The sequence below is a fragment of the Ambystoma mexicanum genome, chromosome 8 (assembly GCF_040938575.1).
Source record: "Ambystoma mexicanum isolate Mex_15411 chromosome 8, UKY_AmexF1_1, whole genome shotgun sequence".
NCBI lineage: Eukaryota > Metazoa > Chordata > Amphibia > Caudata > Ambystomatidae > Ambystoma > Ambystoma mexicanum.
The window spans coordinates 1,653,573,412-1,653,596,381 of record NC_090929.1 but is presented as its reverse complement, the minus strand read 5'-3'; the positions used below and the strand labels follow the sequence as shown (position 1 = coordinate 1,653,596,381).

Below are 22,970 nucleotides of genomic sequence, written 5' to 3'. Positions count from 1 at the left end.
GAGGGACTCACAGTACCCCTGTGGGAGTCTTGTGTGTTGGAGACTAATCCTGCGGTATGTAAACGGTGTATGATATTGAGAGTCTATGTGTATTGGGATGGAAAAGAAGGTGTTCTTTAGGTTAATCACTGGAAAATGTCTAGCATTAGGCAGTATGTTACAAAGAATTGTAGCCGGGGTGGGCACAACTGTAAATTCTGCCTCTACAATATTGTTTAAGGGACATAAATCTTGTATGAAACTCTAAGATCCTCCTTTTGCTTTTTTCACTGGTACACTGCCATATTACATGGGGATTCACATGATGCAATAATACCTTGTCGCATCAAGGCAGCAATTTTTCATAAATGCCTTTGTCTGCCTCCAATGACATGGATAGTCTTTAACTTGGGGTACAATTGCTCCTTCATTCAGTTTTCCCCATACTGCTCCAATACCTTTCAATAGACCCACATCGTAAGGACCACAAGTCCATAGTACACTTGGTACTTTTACCAAATCTTTTGCAGAAAAGATGGTGCCTTTTTTGCCTGCAGTATTATCTGAGGTGATTCCCTGTACTGTATTTGCAAATGGTATGGGATAGACATTTAGAAAAGTACTTAATCATCTGTAACATTGTATTTTATTAGCTCACCATCTGTCATGTTGCTCAACCTCTGTACTGAGTCCAGTGCTATTGCTGTGCACCAATTACAACCTTCCTCATCTGTCCCGTATAGCACTACTCTGTCCGCTCACACCACCGCTGCTTCTAAATGTATTGTTATTATCTTCCCTTCTGCCACATCCATGGGTACTTCTGCTCTGAACAAAATCTCTATGGTCAATTGCAACAATGTATCCCATATTCTCGGAAGCCATCCTACCAACACCTATAACCAATAAAGAAGGAATTCTGAAATTAAATGCATCCCTCGTAATGCATCTGATCGTAGAATGTTTGTATAAACTCTTTTGCATTTGCATAATGAATGCCTGGTGTTGAGCATATTATCCCTTCCTCAGTAAATGAAATCGCCATATTTACCTTACTCATCAAATCTCTTCCCAATATGTTAACTGGTGTCATTCGAGAATACAGCAATGGTACAGCCATTGTACCTTCTCCCACTGTTATAGGTAGCTCTTCTGTGAATGAAACCTTTGTGATTGCCCCAGAGAACCCTTCTGTGTCCATCGTCATTTCTGACAGTGGTAACACTCCTTCCCTGAAACAAGTTATGGTTGCCCCAATGTCAACCAAAAAAGAGAACATCCTATCTCTTATTATAACCCACACCTGGGGTTCCACTTCTAGGTCAGGAGTTGCTGATAGCACTGGACACATCAAGCTTCTTTATGAGCTATCCAATTGGGGGTAAACGCTCATCCCTGTTACTGTAAAGGGATTCCCTCGTGCCACTGTTGTACCCCCTGTCTTAGGCACTGGAGTTTGTGGCAAATTGCTCCTGTTCCACTGTCTGGACTGTTGTGTTTGCATTTGTAATGGATTCAGTGATTGCTGTTGTACTTGTGGCTGTTGCAGCGGCTGTATCTGTGGCATCTGCTGCTGTGGTGTCTGGTGTGCCTCTGCGTTATGTTGTGGAAATGGTTGCTGCTGCACATATTGAAATGTTCCCTCCTCTTGCTTTGTCTGTGTATAGTATGGGTGGGGGGAATGCAGGCCCCCCTCCTGGGCCTGGTTGTTGCCATCCTTCATACATTTCCCTTTGCTCCTACACGCTCGTGCATAATGTCCTGTACTATCACACGTCCAACATTGTCCCCTGTGGATCTCCCACTAAAAACCTGCTAGAGTCTCCTCTGAAGTGGCCAGGAGAGGACAGATGCTTCATGATCCCAATCCTAGGGACGGTATACTGCAGGAGGATCACCTGGATGGAGAGCATGCCCAGGGAGGTGGGAAGATTTTGCAGGGTGAGACACAGTAGTTTTCCATGAAGAGGAATACTATACCACAGACTTAGAGGAGGAACTGGCCTATTGCCATTTTAACATATTTCAACCTCTTACTAAGTATGAAAATGTACATTCTAAAGAAGTAAAGAAGTGACTCAATCTAGTATTGAACAGAAATAACTAATCTTTGATACCCCTAAATTTCCATATCCTCCACAATGCCAAAGGTATATCAACAGGAACAACGAAAATGTCACTTTTCCTGCCCCTTCGGTTTCTCAAAAGGGTATAACTTATAATTCCCCTACTAATAATATCAAGGTAGGAAAATCCATCCTTAAACCTTAAAGAAGTAGAGAAATTGAATTTTCATAAAGTGGACTGCATGTCCCAGAATCCCTTAGGGACTGTGAATAAAAAGAGGGCTGAAGAGGTATGCAGGAGCCAAGGTCAGGCTAAACCAGCCTAATTGCTTTTGGCCAGGACAGGCAATTAGTTCTAAGGGCCTGTACCTGAAACCAATTAACCCACCTGAGGGGCATAAAAGGCTGCAACAGGGAAGAGCAGGAGAAAGAAGCTGTAGCAGAAGCTGGAAGGTCGGCAGTAGTAAAAGCAGAAGAAGCAGAGCACGAGGTTGGCAGTTCACAAGTATGTGTGACTACTGAAGGGACGCCAGAGCAAAGGAAAAGAAGAACAAATTCCACCTATAGGCTCTGAGTTGGTTCTTTTCTCACAAACCCTGTTTGACTGTGGCAGCATTGGAAGAGGCTGGAAGAAACAGGCTGCCTTTCCAGGTGCGCCTAATTGCTCTGACTGCAAAGCTGAAGTCCACCCAAAACCTGTGCGCAGAAGCAAGCTGGGGGAAGCTGGAGAGTGGAAGACTCTCCTTTGATGTGGCCGGATCGGAGATACCAATTCAGCAAAGGGGTGTGGATCCCAAGAGTGCCTATAGCAGTAGAAGAAACGAATCCGGGTAGCAGAGGCAGCCCACAGTCATTGTGATTGTGGAGACGGACAAGGGAAGTTTTGTACTCCAAATCAAAAGAAACCCCTCGCCAGTTACTCTAACCAGTTTTATTTGCACTCGGGCATATATCAAAGCTAGTAAAAGTTGTTTGCAGAAGTGTGAAGTATTCCTAACAAGGGAAATGTAACACATGCTTATGCTAAGAATCTGAAGTACCTGTGTTTAGTGAAAGCATCTCTTTTCCCCATTGATAGAAGTAACTGGTTGCCGATCGGTCGCATGACTCTTATAAACAAGAAGAATGCTACCGGTAAACATATTCAAGCGAAATGGACTTTCCCGAAATGATACAAGCACAATTTGATTTCTGAAGAGGTCGCACATGAAACAGTGTATCCTCAATACCTTAGAAGCGTAAAGCTGAATGAAAGGTGGGAACGTGCATCCTTTGAAGTGGCAGTTCAAGGATAAAACAACATTGCGTGTGCCTAATTTCATTTCCATTAAAAGAATGACATCTTGTAACATACTGAACAAGAAAGTAGAAGTTGTAGAAGTGGCTGAAGCTGAAAAGAGAAAAAGTATTACCCAAGCCAACAGACCCACTCCTGTTAAGGTGAATCCAGCTCATTTAAGAACTGCATACCATTATGTTGAAGTTGCAGAAGCTGTTGCTAACCTAGTGTCCTCTAGTATTAGGGTCATAAGGTTATCCAAGGTGGAAAGTGTGGCATTACAGCTTTGTAGTAACTACTGGAGGAAAAGGTTATATGAAACTGGGCAACGAGGTATGTACTTGTTCAAATGTCTATATTTAAAATCTGTAGAGCTGAGCCTATTCCAGTGGAGAAGAAATAGTCTGGAAGCTAAAGACATATTTTGTGGTAGCCACAATGTAGAGGAGGTCCCAGATATGGCCTGCACTCCAGCCACCCATTTCAAAGTACCAGGAACTTACACTCCAAGATACGTGACGTATGATGAGCAAATAAATCAGCAGAGAGCCGCACTAGGGCCCACCAGAAGAGCAACACCTATTGAAGTGCCAATAACCAGACAACCATGGACAATAAGATATCCACTGAGACAACCGTACCAGCAAATGACACGAAATAAAGACTACTTACAAACTGTCCCAGAAGAGACCCAAAGGGCCTTGATTGAGGGTGAATGGTGACGACACAAGGGCCCGGACAGACATACAGATGAACGAACGACAACCAAAAGACAGCACATTAAGAAGAAATGTTATGTAAACGACGTAATGGACATAGAAGAAGAGGTGATGTTGAAATATATAGAAACGTAACTATATAGCAAAATATGCAACTAACGCCTGTACATATGCTTGGAATGCAAGAAGCTAAGAAAACAAGTACTGCTTGCTATGCTTAGTAGAAAATAGAGCAGCAAGCGCCAACTATATATCTACCTCAACGAAGCACATTATATATAAGTGCGAATCAATTTTATATAAAAGCAGAATTAAACCCAGGTTGCTAGGGGTCAAACAGGCCAGGATTCATAGACCAGCACAAAGCCAGACGAAAGAGCAGAATTGAAACTCAGCAAGATGCAGCTCGTGCCTGGGAAGTTGAGGTCAAACCAAGTGAGGGAGGCGGACAGTAACTTTGGAGAATCTAAACTTAAGAGAAGACCAGCCTGCCCCGTGAACATCGAGATAAGGAGGCCCAGGCAGGTGGCGGCCGAAAATGAGAATTAAATGTACACATAGGAGGAAAAAGAAGCAGATTCACAGTGTACTAACACGTGACCAGCCGAGCGCGAAGAGGTACCAACGTCTGATGTCATTCAAAAGCAGAAGATACCATAACTTTTCCTGACAAAAAGCTACAGTTTCGAGGCCAACCTCTGCTAACTAATTGACACATAGCCATACAGTACTGATTGATGGAAGGGAAGGGAGGCAGGATGAATCTTGGGGCATACTGCATCTGGGTGAACATTCTGCATTAAAGTGGAGATTTATGCCTAGGGGTGTAATTGACCCAATCACAATGGACCAAATAATCTAGGGTCCTATAGCTAGTAGAACCAATGAGATGTCGTACTTTTACTGACGTTTGGCATGAGTGATGTAGAGGGATGGATAAGAGTTATCCAATCCCCACACTCCATTACCATATACAGGTATAGCACCTGTCCTTAAGTTACCTTTTCTAACCAATAGTATTGTATGGCAAACTTTTGAGTGTTACACGTCAGTGATGACAAATTTTTGCTATAACTATTCCTGTCTGAATGAAGATTTTGAGAGTTGCGGCGAGACAGACTATCGCATCACTGTTGATTTTCCATGTTTCCCCATTTTATGCCCCTAGTCTTTGCCAAACCATTGAGTTGTTCTTATTGATTGGTGTGGGAGTAAGAGAATCCCGCACCCCATCCACCTCAAGGTGGAGCTATCTCGTCTTAAAGTACTCGAGGGTGAGCTCTGATCCTATGGGCCCGTCAGAGGACACTCCGCCCTCTTGTACACTTGGTAGCAGAGGATGGTTTTGACCATCAATTATTGATTATTGATTAAAATAAGACACCTATTGACCGTCGACACAAAGTAACTCTAGGCCTTCGGCAATATCACAAGTCCTTCCCCATTTGGCTGAGAAGACTGTGAAGCTTCCCGTGGACAATGGTAGCATAAGTGATCCAAAACTGCAGTGGGCCTGAAGGGACCCATATTAAAAACATAGCCCTTCGCATGCCTACGGGCAGCGGATCAGATGAAAAACTGAAGAAGGCGGTAATGGAGGCAGTGATCCCGAGGGTCCAGGGAGGAACGATGAGAACGGTGAGTGAAAATGAAAATTGAGTGCTTTGGCAAATGTCATAGGCTTTAGAACAAATAAGGGAAAAGGTAACGGAGGGAAGTGGAAAAAACAAAATAGTCAGAAGTAGAGAAGACTCTATATATATAAGGGGATAATGACTCGAGAATAACTGAGAAAAAGGAGGTTAACGGGGTAGACACCCGAGAAAACAGAGGTTACTGGTGTAGACACCCGAGAAGAGAGAGGATTCCAGGGTGGACACCTGAGAAGAGAGAGGATTCACCTTATTCCTGCACATTAATATAGCGGTCAGAAGAAACGTCAACTCAGAGCCCACAAAATTGAGGACGACTAGGCTACCACCACGTTTAAAGACGTTGGGCCTCATTCCGAGTATGGTGGTAAGGGATACCGGTCACCGTTAACGAGACGGGTGCCGGTAATCCCTTACCGCCACATTCCGAGTTCCCTTTGCGCCCTCGTCCTTAACGCCTGCTTTTAGCAGGCGTTAGGGACGAGGGCGCAAAGGGGCTTTTTAGTCAATAACGATGACCGTAAAGTACGGTCACCGTTATTTGCAATTTCCCCATTCCCATTGAGTCCTATGGGGGCTCATTTGGGAATGGGGAAGAGCCCTGGGGAATGGGAAATTACCGCCCTGGTCAACTTGGAATAGGGCGGTAATTTCCCATTCCACCAGGGCGGTGCCGGTACGGGTCCGGTGCCGACCAAGGCGCTACTACCGCCATTGGTTAGCGCCGGACTCGGAATGAGGCCCGTTGTGAACGGAGTTAGTTTAAACTCCATGTCGGGGTATAAATTAGAGGCAGAGATATTTATGTCCAGCTGGTGTCTGTCTAGTCTGTCAAGTGTCTGTCGTATGTGTTCTGTTGTGTGTCACATGTAAGGAATTTTTGTTGTTTGTTGTTTAGAACTGATTGGGATTTCATGTGATTCTATAGTTGAGGGGGAATCGCACACAAATTGATGTTTTTGAGTAAATTGGTGATATAAAAGATTTTGGCGGGAAAAAATTGGATTGGAGCTTGCAGTGTTTGGTGCTCACTCATATTATTGACAGTGTTAAAGTTGCATGAAAGCATTGAAAAGTGTTATATATAGAGGAAAATAGAACAGATTTAAGAATGGAAGACATTACTCCATTAGCACACTTATGCAAGCAACTACCGAAACATGCACCCAAGCTTAAGAAATACAGCACCAAGTGGGTCAAGGGTACCAACCACAAGATGTTTACGCCATGGCCGCAAAATGGGTCTTTATCTAAAGCTGTCTTACAACATATGACGACTTACTTGCATGCCACATATACAGGCAAGAAGCTAGAAAAACACCTTGCTGTTCTAGAACATTTGAAAATGTTCAAACAGTCAAAGGAAGAAGAGCCACCTGCAGACTGGATATTAAATGTATGCATGGAGGGGGGTGAGACGCCTACCGTGCCACCTGCCACGCCTGAGATAGAATCAGAGGAAAGTAAGCCTGAGGGACTCTACCCACTAAGAGAGCTTAAAGCAGTCGCAGGGTATAGCAACCCCGCATATGAGTCACCTACATATGGTGGTGATGAAAATCAAGGGAAGAATCAGGACAAGAATCTTACCTCTGTAGTCCCGAGGGACAAGGAGAGACGCGTTGATGAAAGAGAGGATCAGGCACGGACAAGTGCATCTCTCGATAAGGAGAGAGAGGGAAAGAACCAGAAGGGAAGTGAAGATAGAACTGATGAGATAGCATTCGCAAAAGACAAATGGATGGGAGGACAAATATTATTGAAACTCGATGGAAAAGGAAGTGATGACGTGAGACCTAAAGAGAGGTTAGATGAGGCTCAGAGAAAGGAGAAAGAGAAGGAGTTAAGGGATGAAAAGATAAGGAGGAAAGATAGGCTGAGGCGAGAACAGCTATATCGCGAAGAGCAGGAAAAGCAGCTCAATCGCAAACAGAGAGCAGCCTATGCCCAAGACCGACAGAAACAGCAAAGGTTGGAAGAAGAGCAAAGGGTACGTGAAAAAAGGATAAGAAGACAAAGGGATGAGGAAGTTCGAAAGGCAGATGAACCTAGAAATTAAAGGAGAAGGGAAGAAGATAGAGTCAGAGAAGAGGCAAGGAAACACAAAGAACTTGATGATGATATCGAACGCAAGCGTAGACAGAGGGCACGCGATCTCGAATATCTGGAGAGGGAAGTTAAAAACCCAGATCCAGTGGTAGACTGGGAAGACATTGAAGAATTCTTTCCTGCGTACGACTCATTACCAGGCACGACTAGGGCAAATATTGAAGATGGCTCCGACACCAGAAGCATTGGGGAAACGATCGATAAAATATATGATGAAATGGGGCTAGAACAAATATCCCAAAGAGAGGGGGAAGACGAGTGCTTGGAAAGCACTCAGCTGTATGACACTGAAGATGTCACCCGAAGTAGTGGGAGCAGGAAACTGTCCCTGGACAGATTAGAAATCAGTAAACACGATGATGACACAAGGAGTTGCGTGAATTGGGAACAATCAATGTCCAACTCCGGAGAAGAGATGGAGTGCGAGACAATTGAAGAAGGGAGACGCCGCGAAAAGTGGCTCCCAAGGGACAAAGAGGTACAATGGTCAGATGCTAGCAAGTCCGCACTGAGGACATTAGAGTCTGCCGCACAGTCTGACCGGCATGAAGGAACACCCCATGGTCAGAGGGTGGTGTCGGCACCCGCCTATGTAGACAGGTTGAGGACATTGCCAGGCAGATGGTGATGCAGGAATATTACCCCAGTGATAGACAGGAGAGCGATGAGAGAAGAGAAAGAAGGCTGCACATTCCAATACCTGCTACTAGAAAAGGGGGAGAAAGACTGCAATATATTCCATGGCCACACATGGATCGAGAAAACCTGACAAACAAGCTTCCAAGGCTGACATCGGGAGCCGGGAAGTGGATACATGAGTTAGAAAAAATGACGGGGGGATTCACGCTAGCTGTAGGGGACATTGAAGGTCTCCTGATCGCCATACTTGGTGAGAGAGAAGACGATGTGAGGACACTGACAGGGTACCCTGGGGTAACCACAATTAACACTCTGCATGACTGAGCACAATTTAACAATTGCAGAACAGCAGTATGGAAAGCGCTACGAGTGGTTTACCCAGATACTTCCGATATGGGAGCTATAATGACTCAAAAAATGAAGGAGTCACAAGATCCATTAATTTATATCCAGAATTTCCAAGACGTGTGGATACTCGAAACACATGAATCTTGGACGAAATCTATACTGGTGTTTCACCATATATTGTGCCAAGGGTTGCCAGTACAAGTGCAGAAACAGCTCAAGAAGTTGCTAGGAGTTGAGGCTAAACCTTGGGCTGAAATACAGTTAACTATCACGCATTACTGTAGATTGCTACAAGAAAAGAATTGAAAAAAGTAGGCAATGCGAAAGGGTGAGGAAGCAAAGCTGGTGCAAAATAAATTATTGAAGTATGCTCTTGAAGGAGCCATGCTAACTAACCCAGCTGAACAAACGTGCAACAGGTGGCTAATCCACAGCAGAACAACCAGGATAGCATAGGACATTACCCGAGGGGAAGAGGATTTAGAGGAAGAGGATGGCAGAGCAATCAGGGAGGTTTCCAAGGTAATCAAGGAGGCTTTCAAAATGTGCAAATGGGCAATCCAGATATGTCAAATGGACAAATAATCCGACCACCGGCAGTATGTTGGCTGTGCGGAATGACAGGGCATTTGGCGCGCATGTGCAGAAGTCAAGGCGCGTGGCAGAACAGCCAAGGAATGGGAGCAGGCACGGCAACTGCCAGGCATGCAGCAAGGTGCGCAACAAGGGGTACAACCACCGGACATGGGACATTTGCCAATTGGGAATCCCAGCAGGCACCACCGCAACCTTTTCAGGTCATGAACTCCGGAAGGGGAGGCAACACTGAAAATGGGGAAAATCTGCGGGTGCACAGTGGGCAGAACTTATATATAAACTAGGACAGCTCACTGGGAACCCTGATGTGATCTATCCTATCAGTGACACCAGACCCTCATAGGGAACCTAGGGTGAATGTCGCTATAGGGGGTAAGGAATATTCCTTCCTAGTTGACACGAGTGCAACACGCTCAGGCATACGAGAAGGCAAGTTTTCCTTGTCCGGCGAGGCCATAAATAATCAGAGTTTTACAGGAGCTCACAGTCGAGTTCCCTTTACAGACGCACTCCCAGTCTCCATAGGAGAGTGCGAAATGAATGTACCTTTGTTGTGTTGATGTCAGACCCCAATAAACATCTTGGGTCGAGACTAAATGACAAAATTGGGCATGATGATTTTGTTCACGGGAATGCATTACTCAAATGTATGTAAAATGATTAGCGCATACTCAGGACACATAGACATGAGGGCCACACCATCAGGCCAGAGGTTTTCACATATGGCATGCGTGTACTTATGGCGGGATTGCCAGGCATTGCAGATAAGGTCATGAGAACCCCTGATTCATTTTTATTCAGACCAAGGATACCTATGCATGAGGAAGAGGGACAAGTATTTCCCTTAATGATACACGCAGCCGCAGTACGGGGGAAAGTAGCATTGGTTGAAGGTTACGATGATGAAGGCAGACAATGGTGCACGATTATTGCCATTGAAGAAGGGTATCGAGTGACTGACGTCACCGATGACGATCTGTTTGAAGAGCAACCAGACTCAGAAGAGACAAGGGTGGAAGTGAGTCTCATATTTTGGGTAAAAATGATCAGGAGAGAAGTGCCTCAGAGAATCATGTTGCCGTTGATACGTCCAGAATATTTTGATGATGACATGGCCCAGGTGCCTGTCTCAGTTTGGACTACAGGACCCTATGACATAGGCCTCCTGAAGGGGGTGGGAGAAGTGAAAATTAAACTGAAACCAGGAGCAATTTTACTGAGAGCCCGACAATATCCCATGTCCAGAGAGGCAGATGAAGGGATCGCAAAGACAATTTCCGCAATAATGGACCAGGGAATCTTAGTGATGTCAGAGTCACCATGTAATACAGTGATTTATCCAGTCAGGAAAATAAAGGGCGGGTCTTCGCATTTAATCCAGGATTTACAAGCATTAAACAATATTGTTGAGGCCGAGTTCCTTCTAGTCCCTAATCCATCTACAATCCTATGTAATACACCCATGGAAGAAAGATGTTTCACGGTGATTGACTTGAAAATGCCTTTTTCTCAATCCCGTTGCACCGTGACTCACAAGATTTGACGTCACTCACATTTAGACAAATGCATCTGAAAAGCACGAGGTTGCCGCAGGGTAACTGTGAGTCCCTGTCCATTTTCAACAGAGTCCTACAGATGGACCTAAGCAATATTGCATTAGAAAGTGTCGTCTTGCAGTATGTGGACGACATCTTAATCTGCAGCACCACAGAGGAGCAATGCAGGCGCGATTCTGTTCAGCTATTGACTATACTGGCTGAGAAAGGTTATAAGGTTGACAAGGAAAAGTTACAATATTTTCAACAGGAGGTGCTACACATAGGCCAGCTAATCTCACATGAAGGTAAAAAGGTAACCCCAGAAATGGCTGAAGCCATCTTGAACACAGCCAAGCCACACACGATAAAACAAATGCAGAGCTTTCTAGGCCTATGCAACTATGTTAGAGCATGGGTGGTGGATTACATCTTGTATACCAAGCCCTTGCTACAGGCCCTAAAGAAGGCCCAGGTGACTAAGGAATAGATTGAATGGTCTGAGGCAATGGAAAAAAGGGTTTGCAGAACTCAAGAGAGCGATTTGCACGGCTCCAGTTCTCGGAATTCCTAATTATGCAGAGGAATTCTACTTGTTTTCACACACAGATGACAGCATCATGACGGCAGTGCTCGCTCAAAAAACATTGTTGGGGTACAAGCCCTTGGCATATTACAGTGGAAACCTGGTCCCAGTAATGAGAGGTCACTTCCCATGCGAACAAAGCTTAGCTGCCGCAGGGTTCACCATAGAGAAAGCGACAACCATTGATGACGTTATACGTCAAGCACTCATTATTTGCCATTTTAGAGAAACCAAAGGGCACATTGACATCTCAGAGAGCTTCTGCTTATGAAGTGATCATATCTAATCCATCGATCAAAATAGTTTGATGTAAAACAGTGAACCCAGCCATGTTCATAGCTGAGCCAGTCACTGAAGGGGAGCCGATGCATGACTGTGCAAACTATGAAGAATTCTATGATGAAATCCCCAGGGTGAAAGAAAATGCCCTGATGGGAGGGGAGATCGTTTTTATTGATGGTTCTTCAAGAATCGATCAGGAAGACGGACAAAGATATACTGGCATTGCTGTGATGAAACACATAGCAAATGGAGAATTTTGAGTACTCGTCAGTGCACGAATACCATTGCATTATTCGGCTCAGGCTGCAGAATTATTGGCTTTGATACTCACCGTTAAGAATCACGCAGACCAGGAAGTAACGGTGTACAGTGACTCCGCCTATGTGATGTCAATAGTGCATGCAGGCCTAGCATACTTGAAAGGAAGGGGCTACCTCTGAGCAGATGGCACACCAGTGCAGCACGCAGCCTTATTGGACAGGCTGATTAAGGCACTACAGCTCCCAGCGGGCATAGCGCTTGTGAAATACGCCACCCACACAAAGGGGAGAGATTTTGTGTCACACGGAAACCATGCAGCAGACACGGAAGCCAAGCATATGGCATCCAAAAGTGAGACGGTTATGGAAGGGGAAGTGGCGTGCACCCATGAGAGAATGATGGTGGCACGAACAACACCTGAAGCCTATAGCAATCTGGGGCAGACACAACTAATGGAGCTTCAAGGGGAGGAACCGCAGGATGAGAAAAACCTGTGGAAACGTTGAGGGTGTTCCTTAAACCCCTCTGACGGATTGCGGCGGCAAGACAGCACTGGAAAACCAGTAATGCCTTTAGCCCTACTAAAAATAGCGTTAGAACAGCTACACTACCCGATACACATGTCAAAAGAAAATCTAGCAGCAACGCTCGCGGAAGACTGGTTTATACCGAATTTAGCTGAGCATGTTGCATTCTTTATGGTGAACTGCATAATCTGCCAGCAATTCACTGCTGGGCACACATCAAAAATAGTGAGAGGAGTCATCCCCTGGCCAAATGGGCCTTTTCAGCACTTACATATCGACTATGTTGACATGATTCAAGTGTCTAACGGGTACAAATACTTAATTGAACGGCTTATTATGGGAAAGGATAGCCAAGTTGAAGCTTACTCTAAAGAGGGGATGGTTGCACTGCCTTCCATTGGCATTGTATGCTCTTCGGAACCAACCAGGCTCCGACCATCATCTTACGCCACACAAGATAGTCAAAGGGAGGAAGATGAAGACTCCCCTTATCCCTCGAGATAGAGCTAGATGTGATGTCCAGCCAACCAGAGAGGTCCTGGCATCCGAAATGCAAAAGTATCTGAACTGCATGACATCCAGCCTTACTGTAATGTCAGACCAACAAATTTAGGCATCCTTTGCCTAGGCCCTCTTGGGGCCAGTCCTGGCGCCGTTGGCGCCAGGCTCATACTTAATAAAGACTTGTTTTTAGGGAACTACTTTATTTCAAGTGCCAGCCAATATGGAGGCATCCACATAGCTTGGCTCCTTGGAACCAAGATATGTGGTATCCAACTTGGATAACACGCTTCGCGTTACTTTGCAATCCTGCAACATGACGCTCATCGTGTTCAGCTGTACCCGCGAACCTCGGAAGAACAGCATCTGTAAAGAGACAAAAGGACATTGTTAGCAGCAGCAGCTTACCTGTAATTTTCATCGTTAGCTGCCCACAGCTCCTGCAAACAGCATCCTAGGATCAGCGCGTCTCCCGGACCAGCGGATCTGCAAAAAAGGAAGAAACAAGACATTAGACACTTTTACAACATAACGAATTGTGCCGAAAAGCTTACCCTGCAAGTCGTCCCTCGACCAGCATCGCCTCGGGATTACATACACTGGGTGAGCACCGCGATCTATGGGAAAGAAAAGACAACAGGTTAGCAAAGGCAAGACATCATAGCGCTGCGCATCGGGCCTACTTACCGCATCAAAGCTCTCTTTATACGCCATCATTTACCGGCAAGACCCAATTCAGCCAATGCATCACATTGGACTTCCACGCACCTAAGGAAGAGAAAAAGACATTTATTAAACCAAGAAAGGCATGCAAGAAAAACAACATTATACAACAGCAATAAGACCTACCTGATAGACTCAAAACGGGCCAGCATCAGTGAAGTAACTAGATCGCATTCGCCCAGAAAGGACAACGCGCCCCTGCCAAGAAGGCAGGACGGAGCGCACACCTGCATTAACAACAAGGTGAGGAGAGGTCCAGAGGGGCTGCGGGCATACGGGGTGGTGGGGGGCTGCTTACCCCAGTTCCCCAATCTTGAACATTGCCCACCTCTATTCCAGGCAGAACTTCCTGGCTGGTCACACCTGGGAACCGCAGAGAAGGATACCAGAGTCCCTACAGCTGGATGGCGTCCCCATGGATACCAGGTGAGCGTAACACTATCAGCTGTGAAACTGTGAAACTGCAGGGAAGGAGAGCATGGATTTTTCTCAATGACATTAAGGCATATATCGGAGAAAGCTGCACCCCACCGCAAAGAAACTACAGACAACGGGGAAGAACCACAGCATGTGCAGACGAGATCCATGACGCGGAAGAAGTATGCATGAGCAGTAAAACAAGAAAAGAACCCTTTTGCAAATTATGGCTTAAGTTGGACATTTCCTCTAAGCAAAAAAGGGGATAAGGACATAAAACGGACACTCTGTGCATCCTAGTTTCAGGGTGAAGAAGAAATTGCGTACATAAGCCACAGCACGTTTTGTTGATTTTGAACTTTTCAACCAAATCACATTTAAGCCTTGTTGAGGAAAAGACTATAACAATCTTTGACCAAGGACCTTTACACTGAAAGCAAAATACAGTATCCTGATTCGTGCTATATCGAGACTTTGTTTGGCAGCACTTATGGTGTCCCCCTAGTAGAGACATCCCAAAGGACGTGCTTAACTACTTCCATTTAGTATTGGTATCATATCCGTCGTTGGTAAGGAGGGTCACCAGTGTCACATACTTTATACAAGATCCTACCAACAAGAAAGTAATCTGGCAACTGCTTACTGTCATCTCGAAAGCCTTTGTTTTACTCCCAGAATACAGTGAAAAGGACACACAGACAATACTAGATGATCTCATCCATATGCTTTTCTTTTGCATAATCGAAGACTGTCCAGCAATTGTCGGGATAACAACTGACACTCTGACCTTCATCCGAGATCCAGCAAACACTGGAACATTTGAGCCAATTGCTGAACAAAATTAGATATTTAGTCACACTCCACGCAGCCGCACAGTGCAAGCATTGTTCCCATCAAGAGAAGAACCTACAATCCTGAACCCAGCAAGGCAAGGCAAGTGTCCCTGTCACCCGAAGACAGCAGACTGGCACATAATGTCCTTTTTTGCCTAGTCACTGACTTTCCAGATAGTGGGGAGACCTATCGAGGTTGACGTCCTCACCTTCATCAGAGATCCCGCTAATGTTGCACAGATGGGAATGCTCCTCCACGGAATAATGCTACAAGTGGAGCTTTCTAACTTTCAGAGAGAGTATCTAAGGAGATTCTAGAGAAACTTTCTGCCGAGGGACAGATCGAGGAAGCAGAATCAAAACCTTTGTTTATTGTATTTGTTGACACGTTTTCCATTTCTTCACATCGACCAGCATCCAGCATGTCCTCAGGGCTGAAGCAGATTCGGGGGGTGGACTGGGAACTCACCTACTTTGAACATGCAAAGTAAAAGTGACTCACTGAAGTGTTAGGCTAATTTATTTTTCCATAGTCTATCAAGGGAACTATATCCTGTATCAAGAGACAATTGTCACCCGCAAGAGGGGGGACACTTGTGAAGCACCAGACATTTTATGAAACAAACTGTCAAAGAAGAGTATTGAAGTGGGGAGAACAATAACATTGACATTTGGTAAATGATTGAGATCGGGGCAGAGAACAGTATCCTGGTCCTCCCACAAGCAGAGGGGCACCCTCGCTTCTCTGGAAGGAAATGCTGCCACCTTACCTATCGAACTGCATTATAATGCATTGTATTATAATTGTCATTATATTTCTGTCATTAACAATTAGAACTGCATTTTTTATTGGTGCACGAAGTGTCCCAATTTCAGGGCACCGACCTGATGATGTATTCATGAAACCCACAAAAATGCCTGGACCCTATATAGTTATTCCAGTCCCAAGAAAATCTGATAGTAAGATAAATGAACTGAAAATTAATGTAATTAGCAGTGATACTTACACACTTGAACACACTTGAGGTAACGAACGAAGAGAAAAGCTGGAGACAGGGTCAGCACGGAATGAATGAAAACATAGCACTGACAACTACACGCACTCACACACTGATTGCACATGAACCAGGACAAGTGTCAATGGCCACAGAACCTCAAGCAAAAGCAGCAGAGAGTATGAGACTACCTACCCAACAACCAGTCCCAGAAAATAATGAGAGAAACCGAGAAGAATCAAGAGAAAGGCCAGCAAAAGCAGTCATATCAGAAGCCCTTAAGAAGACAGAAGCGGCTGCAGGAAAACTCACTGCAAAGACACAAAGGTTAATAGACCTTTTATTCCCGTACATAGCTAGAGCGAGGAAACTGCATGAGAAACTGAGAAATAAAACCACAGAGACTGTATTGATAAGCACACAAGTTCCAACATGAGGGACAAGTACCAGGCCCACGATACAGCCATAAAAGGGGCCAGCGACGAGCTGGTGGGTGATAAAGGCACTTACAGAGGGCAGGAGAAGGATGCAAGAAGAAAAGGCGAAAACTGCAAAACCTCCATCTACCCAGCGATGCAGATAAAGAAACCTGCACCGTGGACCAGAATACCAAAGAGTCCTCCAGCTAGAAAAAGCCATACAGATGCATTTAAGGATGTAGTTATAGCAAACTACAGGAAGACATTAAGAGTCAAGAGAAGCCTACACGAAGATAACAATGAACTGAACGACTACATGGACAGCACAGCACATCTAGGGAACAACATTTGGTACCAGCATGTGAAAGAAGTTGGAAGACGAACTTCAGAAGGAGAATGCTTCGTTTGTGCACTTCTACCGTACAGCATGGGGAAATCCAAGATCTTCGTGGCTGTAGAAATTGATGTCCCAACAGCAAATTGCCTATCACATATTGCAATGTGCAACACCAGAGGCCAGTTCAGGGGGAGGGATGCCTCATTGATATGCGCAACCGGGACAGATTACCCCGATTAACTGATTATGTTCAGGACATTAAGAGGAGAAATAGAGCCCATACCAGGAATCACGTGATCAGGTATGAGAAGCCTGAAGTTAAAGGAGCAGGAATAAGATGGGAAATAAACCCGAAACTGAACGTCCAAGGAAAAACTCCAGAAGAGGCTCAAATTTGGAAGAACAGAGGCCAAATGCACATTTGGGGAACAGTACTGTCACCAGACGGATGGGAAGAATGAGTGGTGATCTGCCGAGCATGGGTGGTCCTTGGAGCCTGCAAGGAAGCAATAGAAAACTCGAAGAGGTTGTGCAAACCTCTATGGCCAAAACTCACAAAATTACTAACATGGGTCGAAGACAGAGGAGGACCCCTGCAGATAGTGCCAGTGGAAGCCCCAAAGTTGTGCTTCAGAAATAATGGCACAAGAAAGATGGGAGAGAATCAGAACTGCGGACGAAATTTTTGAAGCTCCAGGAATGACTCACGGAACTGCTGTAATTATGGATCATTACTGGGCATGTGGATCCAAAGCATACATCCGACTACCGAAAAACTGGGGAGGCATATGCACAATAGTGAACGTCCATGTTCCAGCACTAGTGATCCCAAAAAGTGACCTGAATATTGACAGTTTCCTGAAAGCAGATGCTCACCTGAGGAAAAGGAGATCTGTGGAACTGGTATCCCGAATGAAGAGAGATAATTACTTCTATGCCAAGTCAGAAGAAGCATTTCATGCAATCCCATATAAACACAGGCTATGCAGCCTCACCTCATCAATGTTCACAACGATTTTCATGCCAAGAATCCAAGTTGGAGTAAACACTAAATGGTTGCAAATAAGAAGATGGGAGTTATTGCAGACCATCAATACGCCCATAAAAGGATTCAATGCAATCAAGCAAAAGTGATTGATGACTCTCCAGAACAGATATGTACTTGACATGATCACAGCGATGGATGGAGGAGTTTCTGCAAAAATCGGAGAATCATGTTGCACATTTATATCTTCACATGATGAAGAAAATGGAACTTTAACAGAAGCCATAGCTGTGAGTAGAGTTGTAATAAGTAAATTCAGCAGTGGGCAATAATGCCACCCAGTTGTCCTGTTGGTAGTTGACAAAACAACATAGATATTGCTCCAAGGAGGCGTTGATCCGTTCCATTTGACCATTAGTCTGTGGATGAAAACCTGAAAGCATAGCTCTTGCAACACCCAATCTTTCAGAGTTCTTTCCAGAAACGTGAGGCATACTGGGTTCCTCTGTCTGAAATGATCTTGTCCGGTATTCCGTGCAACCGGAAAATATCCTTGGTGAAGACAGAAGCCATTTCAGCGGCTGTAGGCAGTCCAGCCAGTGGAGTGAAATGTGCCATTTTGGTAAAACTATCGACTGTCACCATGATGCAAGAAAAGCCTTCAGAAGGAGATAGGTCAACAATAAAGTCGGTCAAAATCACACTCCATGGTCTTTTAGGTGGGTTTTCTTGTTGAAAATACCCTACAGGTCTCTGAGAGCTGTTTTTCAATCTACAGCAGATCGGACAAGACAACACATAGTTATTGACTTTTTTCTCCATCCCTGGCTACCAAAACTGTCGTTGGAGCAGATCGTAAGTGTTTTTAACTCCTCTATGTCCTGCCGCCGGATCGTCGTGACGCCACTTTAATACACTCTGGGCCTGATCACGACTTTGGCGGTAACGGTATTAGCCCTACCGCCGAACTCCCCGGCGCTAATAGCGCCGTATCACGAGTTTGGCAGTAATGTAATTCCCCATTGAGCCCATTCGGGAATGCCCCATTCCCCATTGGGCTCAATGGGGAAAATTTGAGTTCTTACCGCCGGCAGATTTCCCGCTGGCGGTAATAGCGCACATTTTCAGTGGGTTTCCCCCGCTCAGAGCTGGTAATAACGCTACCGCCGGATTTAAGAGTTACCGCCAAAGTCGTGATCAGGCCCTCTGTCTGGAGCTGGGGTCTGGTAGATGCAGACGTTGTTTGAAGAAATAGAATCTGTCCTGCAAAATGAGCTCCTCTGATGGTTTGGCTGAAGGAGGTATAGCTAGATCACTGGTGCCTCTGCTTACTTTTTCCAGGAAAGAGTTCACGGTACAGATTACTTTCTTTTGAGGTAATATGAGACTTGGTCGATGTTCTGGGTGGTTACCAAGAATGGGTCTTCTAGAAGAGCATGTGTAAGCAAGTTCTTTGTGCCGGGTAAGTACGTTAATACAAAATCTTACTGGGAAAATAAATGGGCCCATCGGGCCTGACGTGAATTGATGCACTCCATGTTTTGAATAACCTTGAGGTTCTTGTGGTCTGTTCTTAATTCAATAGGTTACGCAGCCCCTTGCAGGATATGTCACCATTCTTCACACATGATTTTCATCACCAGAAGCTCTTTTCCGATCACTGAGTAGTGAGTTTGACTAGGGGTCAAAGTTTTAGAAACATATGCCACCGGGTACTCAATGCCTTCACGTTCTTGTAGTAGTGCGGCTCCCAACAATGCAGCTGAGGTGTCAGCCTCTAAAATAAATGGTCAACCTTGATCTGGTTGACGTAACACCGGGGCTGAGCAAAAGGCTTCTTTAAGATGTTGGAATGCCGTATTAGCCTCATCGGTCCATGCAAAAGGAAAAGACGATTTCTTTAACAAGCTGGTCATTGGCAACACCTTGTAGGAGAAATGTGAAATGAACTTGCGATAGAAATTGGCCAGTCCTAAGAATCTCTGGACTTCCTTTACTGAATCCGGACTTGGCCAATGTAAGATGGCTTCTACTTTGCGAGGATCCATTTGGAAACCTTCAGCTGACAAAATAAACCTAAGGTATGGAACCGTGGAGGCTTGGGATACACATTTGTCTAGGTTAGCTTTCAAGTGATTGTCTTTTAGTCTTTGTATGACTTGAAGCAGGTGTTTTGAATGCTGTTCTGGGCATTTCGCGAACACCAGGATATCATCCAGGTATATGATGGCCCACTGAAACAATAGATCAGAGAAGGTACGGTCCATAAACCGATGGAACACGGACGGGGTATTGACCAGGCCAAAGGGCATCACTCAGTACTCAAAGTGTCCAAACGGGGTCCTGAATGCAGTCTTCCACTCATCCCCAGACCAAATGCATAATAGATGGTATGCTCTTCGTAGATTGATCTTGGAGAATATCCTGGCCCCCTGAACGGCTTCCAGTACATCCTTGATCAATGGCATAGGGTACCGGTCTCTGATCGTGACTTTATTCAGACCCCGGTAGTCGATGCAAGGTCTTAGCTCGCCAGTGTCCTTCTTTGGAACGAAAAACAATGATGCCCCAGCTGGAAAACGTGATGGTTGAATAAGGCCATTCTGTAAGTTGGAGTCTAGGTATTTCCTGAGCACGTCCTTTTCCTTTAACGTCCTTTTCCTTTTCCTTTCCTTTAGTGTGAGAACATACGGCCAAAAAGAACCATGGCCTCTGGAACCAGGTCGATGGCACAGTCTTTGGGTCTGTGTGGAGGCAACTCTTGTGGTTCCTTGTCCTGGAAGACTTCACTGTACTGGTCGAGGTTGATAGGAATAGAATGTATTCCTAATGGTTTGGAAACTGCGGTGGAATCAGAGATAGCTTGGATGGTGGTGTAATTGGTTTCAGGTTGGCATGTCTTGAGGCAATAGTCGGAAGAGAAAGACATCTGATTATTCTTCCAGTTTAGTGAAGGGCTGTGTTTGCGTAACCAGGAAACTCCTAGAATCACTGGAAAATGGGCTGCTTTAATCAGATCAAACTGGAGAGTTTCAATATGTTGTAACAGCTTCATAGTCATTGGAGGTGTGGTGTGTATTATAAGACCAGAACTTAGCTCACATGATGTCCATAAAGCACCCTGACGCACCACAGTACAATAGTGTCAGGACGTCATAGGTTTCTCGTCGAAGGATTAGTTGAATGGCCAAAATCATAAGGCGATTATCTTCGGTCGAAAAGTAGGGACCAGGCAATCCCGCTCGGTAGCTTGTCCCTACAAGTACCGAGGAGTGGCGTTTCCCGATGGTACTTCGGGATGGTCTCTTAGAAGATGTTGATTAGAACCGCAGTACAAACATAAATTGTTGTCTTTCCTTCTCCTTTGTTCATCAGGAGTAAGGGGCCCCCGAGTGGTCCCGCTCTGCATGTGTTCTTCTTTAGTTTGATGAGATGAGGAGGAAGTGGGTAAGCAGGGTTCCGAGGATGTCGAAAGGACTCTGCCTTTTCGTCGTTCCGAATGTCTCTCAGAAAGGCAAAAATCCAATTGTAGCACTGTAGACCATAGTTCTGTCAAGGTTTCAGGTCTGGGTACCCGTCCCAATTCGTCTTTCAATTCTTCCCTGAGACCCTGCCGAAAGAAAGCATATTGGGCTATCTCTTGCCAACCCATCTCTGCAGCGACTCATTTGAAACGAGATATGTAGGATAGCAGGTCAACGTTACCCTGATGGATAACCAACAACTGTTCGCTGGCAACAAAAGCGATTTCTTGTCTCTCAAAAGTTTCTTTGAACTGGGCAGTAAACCCACTATAGTCCTGTAACAGCGGACTGGCACTAGTAACCAGTGGTGTGGCCCAGGCTAAGGCGTTCCCAGTGAGGTTAGAAATCAGGAACGCTATGCAGGCATGGTCGGAGGCAAAGGTTTGGGGCCGGAAAGTTAAGTAGATAATGCATGCCTCCATGAATTCCTTGAACTTGTGAGGGGAGCCATCGTATTTACCAGAGGCTAAAGACATGGGTGTAAGTTCAGTGCATGCTCTTTCTTGACTGTCCATCCGTTGCTTAAGAACCCCACTTTCCGTTTTGACGGTCTGGAGTTCCTGGGTAAGATTATGAACAGCAGTGAGCAGTTCCTGGACCTGTTTGGCTGTAGCCATTGTAAGCTTACTTGGTTGTTGCAATCTCTCAGGCTTAACACACAACTTCTCAGAATCAGAATTGCTTTGTTCCTGAACCCATTCCTCCTCCCCTGTTTCTTCCGATGAGAACTTTTGTCTTTGCCCCTTCTTCTTTGTTGCCTTCTTTTTTGTGAAGAGAAATGGCCTTCAGCGGGTAGAAGCCACCGGGCTCTCCCTGATAGAACAGGAAGGCAAAGGGCCCCCTCCCGAAGCGACCGACCTGAGAGGAAAAAAGCGGAAGCTGAAAAAAACCTCTCAGGATACTGGATCTTGATTGCAGGGTTGGTAATGCAGAAAGTTCAGGTAAGTGGATTGAAATGGTGCTTGGAATCCTAGTCACAGAATGTGAAGTGTTGAAAGCGGACTGTGAAGAATTCCGGCAGGGTTGTATTCTCTTGAATAGGGAAACTACGTTTGCTACAGAGCGAGTGGAAGCAGTCAATGATTCCGGACAACAAAAGGAAGAAGGAAGAACAGGTAAGAAACGGAAAGCCAAGAAACGGCCAAAGGCGAGTAGCAGAACAAAGGGATGAGCAGAGGAGCAGAAAGAAAAAAAGGTAAACACGGCTGGAAACGAAGGAGAAAAAAAACTAAGACGGAAAGCGAGGAGGATAGGAAAGGTAAGAAAGGAGGCGGGCGGACCGGAGGGCTAGATGCAAGAATAATAGACCAAACAGGAGTAGGAAAAGGGCACCGGAATGGGACCGGTGAAACAATGAAGAGCGGCAAAGCCAGAGGGTATACACAGAGCATGTAACCAGAGCGTTACACAAAAAAAGTTGCAACACGCCAGTCAAAACAAAGGGGCATGGTTAAATACAGAAGCAGGGAGATTGAGTACAGAAAGACTAGAGCATAACAACAGGAAGTAACAAAAAAAGGTGGAACATTCTAATGGCGGTCTATTCGCCAGCGGCTCCATAGTCGCCATGGAGACCTTCTTGAAGACGGCATGACAGGTTGCTAGGGGTCAAACAGGCCAGGATTAATATACCAGCACAAAGCCAGACGAAAGAAAG

The 22,970-nt window shown here is 45.3% G+C and overlaps 1 protein-coding gene across 1 annotated transcript; it reads right to left on the bottom strand.

Annotated features, from left to right (window-relative positions):
* Positions 1–21,453: 21,453 nt before the first annotated feature.
* Positions 21,454–21,930, bottom strand: LOC138473437 (protein LDOC1-like). The gene has a single exon (XM_069612093.1). It carries the CDS (start codon positions 21,928–21,930, stop codon positions 21,454–21,456), a length of 477 nt encoding a protein of 158 aa, XP_069468194.1.
* Between the last annotated feature and the right edge of the window lie 1,040 nt (positions 21,931–22,970).